Source organism: Cyprinus carpio, chromosome B9, assembly GCF_018340385.1.
Source record: "Cyprinus carpio isolate SPL01 chromosome B9, ASM1834038v1, whole genome shotgun sequence".
Taxonomy (NCBI): domain Eukaryota; kingdom Metazoa; phylum Chordata; class Actinopteri; order Cypriniformes; family Cyprinidae; genus Cyprinus; species Cyprinus carpio.
Window position 1 is genome coordinate 26,460,342 of NC_056605.1, and position 12,382 is coordinate 26,472,723.

Below are 12,382 nucleotides of genomic sequence, written 5' to 3' on the forward strand. Positions count from 1 at the left end.
TTCTTGGACTCAACCAACTGAGGCGAAAGCGTGAGTGTGCACATTAGCATTTTGGATCATGTTTGCAGCCGTATGCAAACTAATTTATGGAAACCCCCACCCACCCATTGGTGATAATACATGATCTGATTATTTATAAGGCCCGTGTGTGTGTGTGTGTATGAGAGAAAGAAAGTGAGTGAGGGGGAGAGTGTCTTGTCACTCTCCCAGATGCACCTGGTGCCTTTAGATGAGAAACATCAGGCTTTAGCCCTCACTGCACAAGGTACACAAATACATGCAGGAAAAACACTGGCACATTTTCCCATTAAATTCTACAATAATGAGTCTTTCAAATATTCTAAAATGAACATAAACTATTATATATATATATATATATATATATATATATATATATATATATATATATATTTTTTTTTTTTTAACAATTATGTCAGTTTAGTTAATTGATCAGATCAAATATTTTAAATGTGTATATTTTTATTTTAAGTTCAAATTTTAAAGTGGGATGAAATAAAGAGGAGTTGATTGCAAGGAGCTGATTACGGTTGCAGTGACACAAAATTTTTGCTTTTGCCCCAGTTTAAATTTTTATATTAAAGTATTTAATTGTCTTGCACATCATTTGCCATAAAATTATTATTCAATTATAAATCTTATAATTTTATTAATGATGCAAAATGCTAATTTTAAATTACCAAAATTGTCTTTTCTTGTGTATTTTTTTTCTTCCCTAACTGATATTGTTCTTCCTTCATTTGGCATCTTTTAAAATGTTGTGTAATATTTTTCAAATATTGAAAATGGTATTTTATACTCAACATTTTCTGTGGTTAAAATTATGCTCAAACCATAATAATAATAATAATAATAATAATAATAATAATAGCTATTATTATTATTTGCAACTTTTTTTTCTGAATCTTTTCTTCACTCTGAGTTAAGAATTAAAGAAACTAAACAATGGATTAAAAATGCTTCATTTATAAAATGAATAAAAATGCTTAATTTATGTTTTAAATAACTGTTTTCCCAACAGGTCCTACAGGAACATGCCATACTTTGCGCTGGGTAATGGAAAAAGCATCATGTTAAACACCACACTGGTCAACATTGGAGATGATGCTTTACTACCCAAACTTTACCTGAGGTTTCCCAGTAACCTGCATTTCATCAAAGTGCTGGAGGTAATTTAATTTTGTTTGATTTTGTCTTGGATTTCTGACAGCCAGCTTTTAGCTCTATGTATTTCTGATGCACTTCACTTCAATCTTGCCTTTGATGTGCTTTAATATTTGTGATATTATTTCAGGAAGATAAATACATCAGCTGTGAAATCGCAGAGGAGGATAAAGTGGCCATTGGAGTGGATTGCAATGTTGGGAATTTATACATCTCCCCTTTCTCAAAGGTAAATGTCTTTAGCAATGGTAGATATACGAATTTGCTTGTTGGAATATAAACATCTCCTTGCTTTCTTCCAGATCAACATCACCTTTTTACTGGATGTGATGCAGAACAGCAGCGCTGGAAACCTTAGCATTAACATCAATGCGACGAGGTGAGAGATCTAGAGATCTCAGCCATAGATCTGAAGAATTCATTACAAACGATGGTTTACACAAATACAAAAACATCTGAGTCAAATGTAAACATTTGTGGAGAGCATCTCACTACTGCTTATGGTTGTAAATTGACATCAGAATGCAAAAGACAAACAAAGGCAATAAACAGCACACTGTGTGCTTTCAGTGTTACTGTTAGAAACAAGAAAAACTGTGGATCTAAAGATGGATGCCTACATAGCCTGTGTAATGAGTTCCTATAATGAAATCTCAGGGTATATGAGGGTTGTACTCCGATAATTAAACTCATTAACCATTTTCCCACATATACAATGACCCCAAAAAGCATTTGTACACTTAAACTGCACTTAACATGACATTTCATTAGATAGGGCACTATCAAACTAAGTGGCGTCTGCAAATAAATGCTGCTAGAGCTTTCCTCAGAACTAACTTCACCCTTTTAAGGACCATTTTTAACTTTTAAAAATGCATAAATTCGAGAAAATGGCCAGTTAATTTTTGTTGCTATTGTATGTTTCCTTAATAGTGAATGTTAACCAATCTAATGTGTGTTTTTCAGCGAGAACTTTGAGAACACAGATCTTCAGCACGACAATGTGGCTGTTCTTACGTTGCCCTTAAGATATGCAGTTGACCTCAATATCCACGCGTAAGTTGTCTGTTTTGCTAATGAATGTGAATCCGTAGATGTTGGAAGAATAACAGGCCAAATAACGGGACGCTTCTCTTCATCCCTCTGCTGCAGATTTGTCTCTCCGACTTCATTTCTGATTGGAGAAGAAGAGTCAATGCCGGTCGACTGCTATCCTGAGAAGTTCAATTATACGTACAAGGTATTTTAGGACTCATCAGACAGACAACAATGTCATTAAGCACTAATGAATCATTTGAGATGATTTGTTTTATGATTCATCGCAGGTGATGAATATGGGTCCTAGTAAAGCTCTTGATGCGAGAGTAAAGATTGGCCTGCCTCTGATGCTGGTGCCATACAAATACCAGCTAATCAGGATCACCGATTTACAGGTGAGATTTACATATGCAAATATGCATTTGGGGTCAGTAAGATTGTTTCTGAATGAATGAAATTAATGCTTTTATTCAGCGAGGATGCATTAAAATGATTAGATGTGTATGGAAGTAAAATAATGCCAAAAGTCTTTGAAACAAAAAAAGCATGTTGAATAGCTGTAACTGAAAAAAGAATGCATTGCATTAACAGTGCTTGTATTTTAATGCCTTGTATTTTCAGGGCTTGCATTTTTAGGTCCTGAAATCTAGCATAGTTGTTTATTTAAGCTGTGAATATTTCAATTCAAAATATTTCACACACACTTTCATAATTAAAAATTCAATAATTCATATTCACCTTCCAGAATTCACTTTCAAAATATTCAATCTGTTTAAAAATACGATGTTTAATATTCGACAGGCAAATTTCAGGCCATTTTATTTCACTTTCCAAATTCGCTTCCACAAATTCAGTGGTTAAAATTCGGCTCCAGCTGCTGTCAGTCGCTCACCAGCAGGTGGCGCAAGCGGCTGTTGATGAAGACTAAAGCAACAGGTGGATAAAGTCATTCATTTACAAAAACTGATCTGGAGAAATGGAGCAAGCACTAAGTAGTAGTTTTGATTATCGGGGCCAGTATAAACATGGAAAAGATGATTGTGTGTGTGTTTAATTCAACATCTCCGCTGTTTCCCGTAGCCTATGCTTTTTTGTTTCAAAGACATATGGCATTATTTTACTTCCATAGATGTGATAGTAAAGACATTTATATTGTTACAAATGTTACTGATAGTAATACTGAACAAAAATATTAAGCATATTTTCGACATTGATAATAATAATAAATTATTCTTGAGAAGCAAATCAAGATCATGTGACACTAAAGACTGGAAAATTTAGCTTTGCCATCACAGGAATAAATTACATTATTAAATTAAAAGAGAAACATATTTTTTTAATTGTAATATTTTACAATATTACTGTTTTCACTGTATCTTTGATCAAGTTAACACAGACTTATTGAGACTTGTTAAAAAAAATAATAATGATAAAAATAAAACCTTACCTTACAGTAAATCTTAACTGGTGTATTGTGTATTATATACATTATTTTAAAGGAATATTTCACCCCAAAATTTAAATGGTCTTTATTTTTTATATTCACTGTCATTCCATCCATTTATTTTTTTTCTTTCACAAAACGAGATGTTAGTCAGAATGTTTGTGCTTCTGCTTTGGAAACAATGAAAGCAGAATAAAATGGATTGCGATTTATGGTATAAGATAAAAAAGAACAAAAGTATTAGTTAAAAATGAGTCAGCTTTAGTGTTTTCATGGCATATTTGACATCTTTAAAGCCAAATTGAATTGTGACAATCATGACATGTCAAGTTTGAAAAGCTCTAAATTTGGAAGATTATTAGTAAACACTGGCTTAAATTTCATCTGTTCCTCACACAGAGCTGTTGTTCAACTTCAGAAGGCGTCAGATATAGCACTTTATTATTAATTAAATAAGTTTTATTATTCTTTCTGGAGCTTGGTATTATAAATCACAATCTGCTTACCTTTTATGAAAAACTCTGGCTTTATTCACAGAAGAAACACACAAACTATTCCTAACAGTGCCTCTAACTTAGCTTGTAATATATACTATACATGATCTATATATACACATCTTTTTCTTTACTTAAACTTAAGTTGCTTTTTGTTTTGCAGACAACTCTTGGGCATTGCTTCCAGAGGAACAATTCAGTCCAGATTATTGATGACTGTGACATCCCAAAAGCCTCCTATATTAAAGAAATTGTTTTCTTTTTCTCCCCAAAAAGCAAGCGCATAATGGTAAGATAATAGTCATAGTATTGAGTTCTGGTGTGTTTAGTGTAAATATCTGACGCTCTGTTGTTCTGCAGTTCTGTGGTCCTGAAGATAAGACCTGTAGGATGGTGGAGTGTCATTTCGGTGATTTGGAGGTTGGAAAGGAAGTTACCATCACTATGGAAGTGGAGCTCAATCCCAGGGTTCTCCAGATGAGTCCAGTGAGTATTTGTTAGAGATGAGAAAAATAATATGGCCCAATCAACCATTGTTTGACAGATGGATTACCTGAATTTAATAACTAAAACACATGACCTTATACATGTATATTTCCTACAGGGCAGACACAATGTCATGATGATACATGGCATGATTGACCTTATTTCACCAGTGAAGGACGCCGACACCATCCTACTACGGGACGACGTTTCTGCTAGAGTAAGTAGTCTGAATCTCTAATGCCAGACATACATAAGATGCTGCATTTACAGCTTTTTGTTAAACTTGAATTTTTGAAATGTTTCAGGTGTTCTTGGAGGCTCTGTACAGCAATAATCCTGTGATGGCTGTGCAGATTTTTCTATTAGTATCCAGTCTGATCGTTGGACTGATCATTTTAGCACTGCTTGTCCTTGCCCTCTGGAAGGTATGTATCATATGACTTAATGTCATATTCTAATGCAAGACTCTTAGGAATTACTTATACATTTCACTAAAACTAGACCTGAAATATCCGAAGATATGGCTTTTTTAGAGATACACCATCTCACAGATGGTTTAACTAGCTGTTTTTCAATGCAAGAATGTAGTTAAGAAACTTCTCTGATTGGTTTCTGGTGAAAGTGAATCAGTTCTAATCCAGCGCGATTATATATGGTTGTTAATTAAAACTGAACAGTCATTGAGACAATCTACCAATTAGTACCCTACTAAGCAAATAAATCAGCAAAGAGTAACAAATCTAACTTGTTGGGTTTGATATTGAGATATACTTTTGCTTACTGACCATCGTGCAATCTCTTGCTTTTATTAGTGTGGATTCTTTGAGCGGAAGCTGAAGGAGGAGCAGTTTGACCGGGACAGCTGGGACTATGTACCTAAGAAAGAGAGTGTGTCATAATAAGGGATTTACACCACAGACGAAACCAGTCAGAGTAGAAGGGACAAACCATGAAGGACTACTGCTCTGTCAACATCGAGCGCTGGACTCATTATAACCTATGGCCATGAACCGTAATGGCTGAGAACATTCATCACAAAGCGATGAAGAGTACAAAGACTTTTAAAACAATCTGCATTTTCTGTCAGCAGGATGAAGCCAATGCACTTTAGAGATTGGAACATACTAAATGAGCTCAATGAATCGCTCCGGGACTGTGCCAAGGGAGAAAAGGATTCAGAATGTACTGTCGCTACAGAACATTACAGCTCTGTTCCAAAACCTTGTGAGCAACCTATGTAGGCAGCATTACTTTGGAGGCGGTTCCTAAAGGTAGGAAGCGTGGCCAAATTTTAAGGCAGCATTACAATTTATAAGGTGCTATTTGATTTCGGATTCTGCCTTAACAGCTGCTTATTTAGGCTGTAGATAACAAGGCAGCTCACTAGGTTTTGGTACGGAGCCTAAGTGTTTCATCACAGGTTTGCCTATGATCACTGAACATTGGCTGATTGCCTGCTGTAGAGGAGAAATTGCACTGCTGTAGCTTTTCTTACTAAGGTTATTCCTGTGTTTATCCGAAGAGAGTCTCGCTCTTTTACGCCCGCAAGTTAGTATACCCTCCACAGAGGTGACACATTTTCTGGCACTTTCCATCACCCTTTGTGAAGCAGAACATTGCTGCGATAGGGGTTTTCACACCTTTGCATCACTGCAGTATCGGTTCTTCTTGCAAAAAAGAAGAAATGACACGCATTCTCTCTCTCCTCCCAAACTCTCACTGCAGAGTTCAATAGTTAGAAGTTTAACTGAGACACCAGATGGAAGGAGCGAGTGTTTGCTGTGTGCTCTGGCTGGGTGCCATGGAAACGGGGCAAAGGAGGCTGCTGTTGTGTGTCTATACTGTGCTACAAAAGAGTGACAGGATTGGCATGTGTCTGGCTCCCAGCCATTGCTTAAGAGAGTGTGTGTGTGTGTGTGTGGGGGGGGGGTTATTTATAGGGCATGAAATCCACAAATATACAAAGCACCATCACAGCTCACTCATATGGAGGCTCATAGCGAATCCGCACTTGCAGAAATCTCTCGGGCAAATTCAAACATTAGTGAAAAATTATATTCAATACAATATATATTTAAGGTTATAACTGAAAACATTTGGAAAAAAAAACAGCAGAGTAATTAAAAAAAAGAGAAATTACAGAGAGAAAAAAAATCTACAAAATTACAGAGAAAGTTAGTTTTTGTATTTTCAATTAAATTTAATTTTCCAAACCTGATTATGTCAAATGTGTCATCATATGCAAAATGATTTTGGTGCTGTTATAAGAAACTAAAACTAAAATGTACTGACATTTTATGAATAAATTTTTTCCTGAATATTTAAACAAACAAAATTATTAACTAAACTGATATATATATATATATATATATATATATATATATATATATATATATATATATATAATTATTATTGTTGCTGTTGTTAATAATAAAACATTTTATCATTTGATTTATATTCTAAGCTAGATTATAAAACATTTATAAATTATTTTACAAATCCCTTTTTCCAAAAATAAATGCATAAAATATGGAAAAGTCAGCTGGTTTTGCTTGGGCCTGGTCAAAAAAGTGTGTTGGTGTATGAATAAAAATAATCAAAGCTAAAAAAGTGGGAAATAATCTTTAGATTTGGGAAGTCACATCGGATGGGATGCTTGTCCATGCTTTTTATATAAAATATAAGGAGAGAAAAAAAAAAGAAAAACAAATCTCTAATGTTCAGGGAATGGTGTACAAAAAAGCACATTATTATAATTTTTTTTTTTTAAATCACTATTTTTAATAAGTTAATGTTTTCATTTTATTTCCTGTCTCTTCAAAAGTTATACAAGTTTTTGTAAAAAAGAAAAAAAAAACTTTAATTTTAATTTAATTTTTTATGCACTGGAATGTACTATGTGTCATATGTTTTTGCTCTGTCATAAAATGTTCTATATAAATGTTAAAGCTTTGCTCTGTGCAGTTTGTTCATTCAGTTTCTCATAGCTCTACTATCTAGCACCATCTCTCTTTAATGTGGTTGTGTGTGTGTTCAGATACAGCTGCATTTAACCGGTGCCTCCTCCGCCTCCTCCATGTCTGCTCCAAAAAGTGTGAGAAGCTGAGGGTGAACTCTGGAAAATAAACAGAGCTGTCAGGACATTTAAACATTACAAGGATTTATCTGATATACGCACACGTCCCTCCCTTTTCCTTAGAAGCTCAACACTGTTCTGTTTATTCTTCTGTCACTATTTCTGCACCTATAAGAAGATGAATTGAGATTTTTTTATCAAGTTCTGCTCATATAATGTTTGCAGTGTCTTCAAACAACATGGCCTGTGCTTACACAGGTCATCTGAAGTTCAGCTTCTGCAAGTATACACTGGCTATCTTGACTACTGTTTTGCAAATAAATAGGGATGGGACTAATTCAGTGATTTGAAATGGAAAATTCTGACTTGGGCTAGTTTTGTAATACTTTTAGGACATTGAATATTTGTCTTTTATGATATTGCTGTATTTGCAATTTGCAAAAGACACTCAAGGTTATGTATTACAGTGATTTTACTATGGTTATGAGTCAGAAACACTGAAATCACAGTCCTCTAATGGATTACTTATGTACATTTGTGTTTGACTGACATTTTACCTTATCAGGAGTTCAGATGGGACCTCCAAGAGATCTCCGTCAATGTTCCAGGGGTATGTCCCTTCAGAGGAGATCATGGGCACCATTTTTGACTCGCACTCCTCATTCTCCTCTGAAACGTCATCAGCCCAACTTCCCTGAGAGCGAAGCCACATATACACAAAAAATAAATTTATTATATCAATAAATGAGAATCCAAACTGCAGAGGGATAAAGAACAATCTCTCATTTCATGTTTTTGGCAATTACCAAACCTTAAGCGATATATATATCAAAAATGAGTGTATTAGATTCTAATAATGCACTACAGTACATTTTACTGTACCGCATCATTTTTATTTATTTTATTGTTCTTTTTGAATTGGTTTTATTTGAGGCTGTAGTTTAATTTAGGTCCACAAGGAGGCAGTAATGAACAGCTGATCCTCTTCGGTTTACCTCAGTCCTGTGTGTGTGTGACCTGGAGTGAACCTGGATACAGAACCAGGCCAGGACAGGCCTTTCAGTCCATCACATCATATGTCCTTTTATTCAGATAACCAGGTATGTCCATCAAATTCTTAATTAGATAAATGGCTTAGCAGTCATTATAATTCTTAAGTGCATGCAGAGGTCTTATGTGAGCACCATTTATCTAATGTAAATGTAAAGTATGTATATTAACCCTAGTGCTTTGGTGGAATAATACTGGCTCTGACCCAAATCCTCGCAGCAGTCATGATGTAAAGCTTGACCCAGACAATGTGCATCAACTACAGGAATGTTCCTGTTTAGGGTCTTAGTGGGTGATGAGTTCACATGCAAATTGATTTGACTGTAAATCAAAAAAAAAAAAAAAACCTTTCCAGTTCACATTCCTCCCCCGAATGATAGGAAATTACATTTTGCTATCATTCAGGGGTGGAATGTGACCTGGACACATTCTGTACATTAATACAGAATCCCAAATCTGTACATTACATTTCATATAGTTGACACAAATATGTTGCAGGGCAACAACTCAATATATGCAGTTCTGCCCTAAAATTCAAGATATTGGCACAAAATGCCCCTATATAAGTTTTTGTCTCACATTTATATGATAAGTGATATCACACCAGCAGCGAGAGTAATATCAGACGAGTTCTGATTTTGTCCCAAATATCATGAGTTTAAATGTGATTTAATACAACAGTTATATTTTAAACACAATATTATGTTTTTACTTGATTTTGCAGAGAACATATTACCTTTAAAGACGTAGCAGAATTGTTGTGCGTCTCTGAGCAATACAGCGATGTTTAGTTTCTGAATAAATCCGAGTTTTGAACGAATCGTGTGAATCAATGATTCAAAGCCCCATTCATAAAGTGAGCCATTTACTTCATTCCTGAATGAATTAGCCATTCAAATGAATGAATGACTCATACGACATTTACCTCCACCTGCTGGCAGATTTAGTTTATGTTTATGTGTAATAACTTTTATGTTGAATCAAATAAAATATTTCTTTCTAAAGCTAAAATTTTTAATGTCTACTTGATATTTTCTCATTGAAAACAAAAATAGCTTATCATATGTATTTTGTACTTAATTAAATTATTCGAAACGTAATTAATTAGATTAAACATTTTAATCGACTAACAATCATAAATATATTATTTAAAACATGAGCGAGAGAAAACAATGATCTCTCTCTTTCTCTACATAATATGAAGCATATGTTTAAGCATTAAGCACATTTTCTCTTTTAATTACATTTTCCCATTATAATAATATATTATGTTGAAAGTAAATGATGTTTTATATTTCAGTTTTTACCCTTTTTGACTTTAACTCTCAATGCTGATACACATGAATTTAATATAATTAATTTTATTTCATGTTTAAATTATTTAAAAAATACTACCAGGATTTATAAATATTTAAAAATGTAAATAATATATATAAATCACAACACTGAAATAAGAAGGGTTTTTTTTTTTTTTTTTTTTTTTTTTTTTTTTTTTTTTGCAACAAGTTTTAAAAATAGACTTCATTTGAATACATTTCTTGAGGCATGAAACTTTTTCTTTTCTTTTTGAGATTCAACCACATTTAAATTAACGACTTTCTACAAGTAAATGAGGTGAACACACACAACACAGGCTCTTTTAAAATGGGCAATAAAGGCCCATTAGTACAGCACCGAAACCCACCACTGGCACCACTTTACTCTGCGGCACAATGACATCTCACGCGAGAATGAAGAACAGTACCTCAATGCCGCAACCTACAGTACACAGATTATTTATAGAATGTGGGTTAACAAACAGCACTAGATTGGATTGCTTAAGAAAAAAGAAGAGACAGGATCTGAAATGGGCTAATCTGTATTAGCCTGAAAAGTGTTTTGTGGGAAGCTGACAATCAGCGACTAATTTGACTTGACAGTATGCTAATTCTGCTTAAGCTGGGGAGGTTGTTAACTCCATTTGCGTGGGCTGAATTTCCTACGTGTCTGGCTTATGTAAAGTAAGTAAGTTCCCTCAGTAGGCAGGTGAGCTCACCTGGTTGTTTGTGCTGCTGTATCTCTTCAAGTGCTTGATGAACTCTGACCTGGAGGTGTTTCCAACAGCTATCAGTGCCATACTGCCATTGTTCAACCTGCGGTAGACAGAAAAGGTTATTTGTGTTTATTGTGCTAAGGTGGTACATTTGTTAATAAAATCTTCTGTGCCTGTCCTGTATGGAAAGTCTGTGGTATGACCAGAAAGCCAGTTCAACATTATAATAAGCCCACACTCTTTTCATATGGAAATGAGAGTTGTTGATTTAATAAAACCAGTTTCTCTTCTGTTTTACCACAGGTCTATAAATAGATGTAACTCACACTTGTACTGTTCCATATCTACACGTCACAGGAAAATGTAAATGGAAGCTTCAAGGTATAAACAGGTCCTGATAGAATCTATTATACTATACATGTAGTTAATCCAATTGATTTGACCAGTGTCGTCTTTAGCTATAAGGATGGCTCTGACCTTTATTTATATATATATATATATATATATATATAGTATATATATTACAGTTGTTCTGTTATCTATAGCTATATGGAAGATATTTTGGAACTTGAAGTGAAAAATAGTACAATTTTGAGTGTCCAAACAAAATGATGACTTGTAAATATGAACCATGTGGAGGTATCTTCATGAAAAGTTTTTTTTTTTTTTTTTTTTTTTTGCCAAAGAAATTCTGTTCACACATTTATTAACATTTATTAAAGTTGTAAAAGTTGGCAAAATATTAAGACTTGTTTATATATATATATATATATAAAAGTCATGTGTTATGTAGTTTTTTTAGATTTGATTTTTCCATTTTTCTTGTTTTCTGCATAAGCATCACAAAATTGTGTCCAATTTCTGCTTAAAACAAGAAGAAGAAGAAAAAAATTGTGAATGAGCTAAGAATAAGTCAAGATATATTTTCAATAAGCTCGTCTTCATATTTTATGCAATGTCCTTCAAATAAATTTAGATTTTGGGGTTGTTTAGATTTTTGTACTGGAAAACAAGACAATATCAAATAAAGAAATGATTTCTTGCAGGGTGAACTCTGTGACCGCATGGACTCTGTCCCCCACTAAAGATGCTGCTTATGAGAAGCTGAGCTTAACTTGTGTCGCTCTGTAAAGACAGGAAGGAGAGAGGGTTGTTGAGCACTCGTGGACAGATGCTCGGTCCTTAAGTCTATCCGGCCACTCCCTTTAATCAGAGTAGTTATGTGCTGATTAGTTCAGTTAGGTGGCTTTGACCTTACGAGTCTGATCCAACCACTGATTCCAATCTTCTGGATTATGATGGCCTACTCTAGCCGGCTTCATGCACCAAACACCCACAACACGGACCAAAAAACAGTCAGGAGACTCCGTTGGCCTTGCGTGTTGCTGACACACTGACCTGGTCTCAAGGTTTTACAGTCTACACTCACATCAGCTTACTTGCTTTTAAGCCGTACTGTCTGAAGGATTGAGGGCAGTGCCTTGTTTGTACATTATGAGGTTCCAGAACAAGAACCAAGACCATAAATGTAGTAGTCAACATTTAAACTGGATCAAAACCTTTCATCAAAGTTGTCCTAA

The 12,382-nt window shown here is 34.4% G+C and overlaps 2 protein-coding genes across 3 annotated transcripts in view; one reads left to right on the top strand and one right to left on the bottom strand.

The window, feature by feature from the left end:
- Positions 1 to 6,743, top strand: part of LOC109063057 (integrin alpha-4-like) — a 32,805-nt gene extending 26,062 nt beyond the window's left edge. For both annotated transcript variants that reach the window (XM_042731748.1, XM_042731749.1), the window contains 11 exons: positions 1,040 to 1,187; positions 1,313 to 1,411; positions 1,485 to 1,561; positions 2,149 to 2,238; positions 2,335 to 2,422; positions 2,508 to 2,615; positions 4,322 to 4,447; positions 4,519 to 4,644; positions 4,763 to 4,861; positions 4,950 to 5,069; positions 5,457 to 6,743. In XM_042731748.1, coding sequence (XP_042587682.1) covers positions 1,040 to 1,187; positions 1,313 to 1,411; positions 1,485 to 1,561; positions 2,149 to 2,238; positions 2,335 to 2,422; positions 2,508 to 2,615; positions 4,322 to 4,447; positions 4,519 to 4,644; positions 4,763 to 4,861; positions 4,950 to 5,069; positions 5,457 to 5,543 — 1,168 coding nt within the window. In that variant the 3' untranslated portion in view covers positions 5,544 to 6,743. The remainder of the gene's footprint in view (positions 1 to 1,039; positions 1,188 to 1,312; positions 1,412 to 1,484; positions 1,562 to 2,148; positions 2,239 to 2,334; positions 2,423 to 2,507; positions 2,616 to 4,321; positions 4,448 to 4,518; positions 4,645 to 4,762; positions 4,862 to 4,949; positions 5,070 to 5,456) is intronic.
- Positions 6,744 to 7,046: 303 nt separating this feature from the next.
- The window catches only part of LOC109102378 (ceramide kinase-like protein), a 56,582-nt gene continuing 51,246 nt past the window's right edge, over positions 7,047 to 12,382 (bottom strand). Inside the window, 3 exon segments of the mRNA XM_042731750.1 lie at positions 7,047 to 7,759; positions 8,278 to 8,477; positions 10,806 to 10,902. Coding sequence (XP_042587684.1) covers positions 7,678 to 7,759; positions 8,278 to 8,477; positions 10,806 to 10,902 — 379 coding nt within the window. The 3' untranslated portion in view covers positions 7,047 to 7,677.